The sequence below is a fragment of the Lactuca saligna genome, chromosome 8 (assembly GCF_052625555.1).
Source record: "Lactuca saligna cultivar CGN05327 chromosome 8, ASM5262555v1, whole genome shotgun sequence".
NCBI lineage: Eukaryota > Viridiplantae > Streptophyta > Magnoliopsida > Asterales > Asteraceae > Lactuca > Lactuca saligna.
In genome coordinates, this window is record NC_136424.1 from 61,044,679 (window position 1) to 61,049,648 (window position 4,970).

At 36.3% G+C, this 4,970-nt stretch overlaps 1 protein-coding gene across 1 annotated transcript; it reads right to left on the reverse strand.

Moving 5' to 3' along the window:
• Positions 1-1,145: 1,145 nt before the first annotated feature.
• On the reverse strand, positions 1,146-2,679 carry LOC145009314 (transcription factor MYB16-like). The gene is made up of 3 exons (XM_078968016.1): positions 2,274-2,679; positions 2,058-2,187; positions 1,146-1,933 (listed from the first exon to the last, which is right to left on the reverse strand). The coding sequence occupies exons 1-3, from the start codon at positions 2,446-2,448 to the stop codon at positions 1,249-1,251; spliced, it is 990 nt and encodes a 329-aa protein (XP_078824142.1). The 5' UTR covers positions 2,449-2,679; the 3' UTR covers positions 1,146-1,248.
• Positions 2,680-4,970: the final 2,291 nt, after the last annotated feature.

Consider the following 4,970-nt stretch of genomic DNA (forward strand, 5'->3'; position numbering starts at 1 on the left):
CCTCTACCACCACTTTATTAATAGGGACGTGTTCTGGGCTATCAAAGTACCAACCCCCAAGCCACCGACTGATTTTGGCGCGATAACTCTTCACCAATCTACCCAATAAATTTTCTTTTTATGATCACCATCGCCACCCCATAAGAAATTTCTTCTGATCTTTTCGATTTCATTGATGATACCTTGTGGGGCTTTAAAAAGGGACATATAGTAGTTTGGTAGGGATTCGAGAACGGATTTGATGAGGGTGAGACGACTGCCAAGTGATAGCGATTTCGCTTTCCACATTGATAGTTTGGAACTGAGTTTGCCGAGGACCGGCTTCCAGTTTTTTTTGAGTGTCATGTTTGCACCTACCGGAACCCCTAAGTATTTGAACGGAAAGTTGCCTTTCAAACACCCAAGAACCCGTGCTGTATCATGTAGTTCTGCATTTGAGACTCCAACACCAAAGATACGAGGAAGTTCACTTTTAATCCCGACGACATGTGAAAGCTCTTAAGGATGTGAGACAGGTTTCTAATGCTTGGATAATCCCATTGCCCATCGTCGGCATAGAATAGATGAGATATAGAGGGGCTTCTCTTGGTAATTTGACTCCTCGGATCAAGGATCTATCCCTGTTTCTGTTTTTGTACAGTCCTAAATCTAAATTTAATATAGTATAGTATCAGCAAGCAAACGTAACAAAAGTGTATTAATGGCAAAAAAAACAAAATATTGTTGATATGTTTTAAATGAGCTTTACTATGGCTGAAAAAGAGACTGCATGTCCTCTATTCATGAATCCTCTTTCAACATGAATCCTCTTTCAAATGATACGCTTAGATTTGAAATAAAGGCACTATAATCACGCTGAAATATTATATTGGACTACCAAAACTGTCGGGGACGTGGGTTTCAGATTTGCAGCTTATTGTTCTTTTAAGTTTATTTGATAATAATCCTTAGATTATGTAATTATTTTTTATTTAATTCCTAAAGATCATAATCAAGTATTGACGTACTTGCGAGTTTTGTAAACATGGGAGGTAATATGTTGCTATATAGCCTATAGAGAGTTTTCTAAAAACTGCTTTTGATTAAATAACTCGATTGCAGGGACATTATTATATTAATTTATTGGTCTACACTCCAGCCGTACGCATGCTATAGCTAGTTTTACATTATTTCCTAAGACATAAATGAAGCCACAAATTGAACTCATTTTCTATCATTATTTTCATTCTTGGCGACCTAGAAAATTTATTAGAATACCGGGGAAGCTGGTGGTGTAGCAATCATGCTAAAGTTACTGGTTAGACTATTCCAACCACCATCTAGAAGATCAACAAAGTCTTCCCAGAGATCGGGGGATCGAAGAGGATCGCCATTGATGAAAGTTGCATCATTAGTGAACTCAAATTCCTCAAATGTCCCCATTTGAGTTTTGATTTGATCATTAAGTTTCTTGACCTGATCTTGTTCACACGAACCATTACCTTCAACTGGCCTTGCTGCTGTGACGATCGAATTTTTTTCGGAGACATTTGATGTGGATATGAGTGATTGGAGACTCTCATTGTTGATAGAGTAATTTGACCATAAAGTCCCTTGCCAAACCTTTAGCACATCAAGGCATGGTAATTGTGGTGGTGGAACTGCGGTGGACCTTTTATGGAGTTCAGGAGTAGAAGAAGGTGAAATAAGATAGGGTAGTTGATTGCAAAAGTTCTTTGGTTTCTGAACAAGCCTAGCTTCTGCCTCCAGTCTAGCAGCTTCCCACTGAGCCATGTGGTTTAGATTAGAGCCCAGGAGTTGGGTTCCACTCTTTGGCTTGTGGGTCATCGGATCAATACCCATTTTAGTCATTCTCTTCTTGATGTGTGAGTTCCAATGGTTCTTGATCTCGTTATCTGTCCTTCTTGGCAAGTGAGCAGCAATTGTTGACCATCTAACGTAGAAATATGAAATTAGAAACGAAACTTCATTTATGAAGATATTGAAACTAGCTAGATGGTTACAGTAATGGTATAACAGTGACGATGATGCATCATTATGAATCATTCAACTTGTACCTGTTACCAAGAAGAGCGTGAAGTTGAATGATGGTCCTTTCTTCTTCCAAACTGAACTTTCCTCTCTTGATATCTGGCCGGAGATAATTTGTCCATCTCAACCTACAACTCTTTCCACATCTCTTAAGCCCTATATAACATCAAAGCAACGTATATTTAACCAAAGAAAATTAAGTAAAACTGTCTTGTGCATGCATGAGGAGGTCACATAGTTACCAGCTTTAGCAGGCAAAGCGCGCCAACTGCCATGACCAAATTGTTGGATGTAGGCCAGTAGCTTTCGGTCTTCTTCAGGTGTCCATGGCCCTTTCTTCACTCCAACTCCTAACCCCGCCATATTACTGTTGCCATTTTGTTTTCTCTTCTTTTCACTGCGACCTGATCTTCCCATCTTAATAGATTTTCCGCCCAAACTACACCTCTCTACACTTATCGTGTTTCAGGGTAGACCCTACCTTATGTTTTGTATATTTGATTGGGTGTAAGGATCTAGCTCTAGGTATTATGTTAAGGAGACAGCACAGCAACACAGATGAGAGAGAGAGAGAGAGAGAGAGAGAGAGAGAGAGAGAGAGGAAAAGGAAAAGGAAAAGGAAAAGGAAAAGGAAAGCTGAGTATGGAAAGGATAGCTTGAATGTTCGTTGAAAAGGTAGAACTATATAAGGGAAAGAAACGGGGTAATGTCAATTATGATAGACATATATACGTACAGTTTATGCACCAACAATTGTAATCTGTAGCACCAACTTTTACAAATCCAATAGTGAAGCAATGAAAATACTCCCCTATCTACTACATTGATACCTGCACAAACTCTCATTTAACATACACGTGTTTGCATGAATGCATCATGATGTGTTTACTGGTAGGACCTAAGCAAACTCAACGTATTTATTGCCAAAAATGTCGCAATAATATTGATGATTAAATGAAACAACCAACTTCTAAACTAGTAATTAAATCATCATCAGCAGAATGTGATCCGTGTGTATTGGATCTTTGCGCCTAGTTGGTGTGTTTTGATTCAATATAACTGGGCATTCACATACCGCGTACAGCTACGAATACCTAATCTTCTTTTTATATAATAAAAGTTTATATATAAACATGATTATAGCCATTGATTGTATTTATTCTTAGATTTTGCATCTTTAGATTTTAAATCCTTTGATTATTTTTTTTCCACCAATTTAGGTTTAAAATTAGGAAACACTACTAGAAACCTGATCTTCACCGACGAAATTAGCTACAGATTCATTCCGGAGCTAATAAGTGACGGCTTATCAAGAGATCAACGACGGAAAGCATAAATATATCGACCAAAATACTTATTAAATTTTGGAAAGGTATTACCGATGGATCAGCAACAGACTGGTGAGCATTTATCGATAAAAAACAGTCATTCGCTAATCCGTTGCAAATTAAAACTTTTTAGTGAAGGAACAATAGCAGATTGTTAAAAAACAATGGCCTTTTTTTTCTTGGCCCTCGCCAATCACTCGTAGAATTTAAAAGCCTCATTTTTTATTTCCTGATTTTCTTTGTTTTTTCCATCCCTCGTTTTATTTTCATTCCTGATTTTTCTGTCTTTTCAGCTCCCTCGTTTTTCTTTCATTCCCTTTAATTTCTTCCCAAAGCCCTAAACGATTTCCTCACAAAGCCCTAATCGACCCTTTGTCCACTCAAATCCCTTCTCCGCCCAAGAAATTGCCTCAATCACTGTCCACCTGCAGTGCACCTCTTTAAACTATACTTAAGCCTCTCAAAGGAAAACCTCATAGATCACATACTTATTGGATTTCTTCTCGGCCTGTCTCCCTTCCTCAATGACTCGTTGTTTCCCTACCAATGATGTTCGATCTGGTTTTTCATCCTCTGTTGCTTCAGATTGTAAACTCGAGCAAATCAAAATTAGTCTTCATCAGCTTCCAATTCTAGTTTCTAGTAGTATGTAAGCTGCATTTCCATGGACGTCTCTTACTTCTCTTTTATTTCTAGCTCATATCACCACTCGTTTTTCTAAGTTTTACCTTTCTTAACTCTTTAATTTTGGTTTTCTTAGGGCTTCCATGTTGATTATCATCTTGACTCAAATTTCTGCTTTCTAGATTATATAAATAAGCATACAATTTTTTTTTCCTACAATTGAACTGATATGAATTTGGTACCGAGTGTAGGCATTTAACTAGGGGGTCAATTTCAAATGGTAACAATCATGAGTTTCAGTATGTCTCGACCTATTGCTATTGCTCGAACCTATTGATATTGTTGGTATGTATTTTTGTTCCAATACTCTTCTCTTCTATATTCCTATCTTCTTTGTAGGATCCATGTTTGACTTTTAGGTCAAGAATATAGCTATTGAGTTAGAAACACAGAACACACATAGGAATAAGTGCTATAAGATGGACATGTTCATAATTTATTAGTATTCCTTCACAAAATTTTGAATTTTCAATGGCTTATTACTAAATTTTTTGGAAATAAAGTTATAGTTTTTCAACATGTTTAGGAAAAACCGACATTCAATACTTATTAATTGAATAATTCCTTTTTTATGTTAATTATTATTGAATTCAGATATCCCTACATACGTAGCAATTTTGTTATATGTGATAGTTTTTGCAGTTATACCAACACTCACCTTCAAGTAAGTGTGTGTGTGTCTATATATATATATATATATATATATATATATATATATATATATATATATATATATATATATAAATTGACTCTTCAAGATATGCAGTTATACCAACACTCATATGTTGTTATGGGAATTGGACTAGCATTATGAACTTTTAAATAGTGTAGGGTTTGTTGGTGACTCCCTAAATACAACTTCATAAAACTTTTGGGACTAGCATTATAAACATTTAAACATCGCCAAGAACTTATTCAAGATTTGTT

Bases quoted from the DNA above. Each gene is read 5' to 3' on its own strand.
- LOC145009314 (XM_078968016.1), bottom strand. From the start codon at position 2,448: ATGGGAAGATCAGGTCGCAGTGAAAAGAAGAGAAAACAAAATGGCAAC. The intron at 2,188-2,273 runs GTAACTATGTGA...GATGTTATATAG, and splicing joins CGCTTTGCCTGCTAAAGCTG to GGCTTAAGAGATGTGGAAAG. The intron at 1,934-2,057 runs GTACAAGTTGAA...TTTCTACGTTAG, and splicing joins CACGCTCTTCTTGGTAACAG to ATGGTCAACAATTGCTGCTC.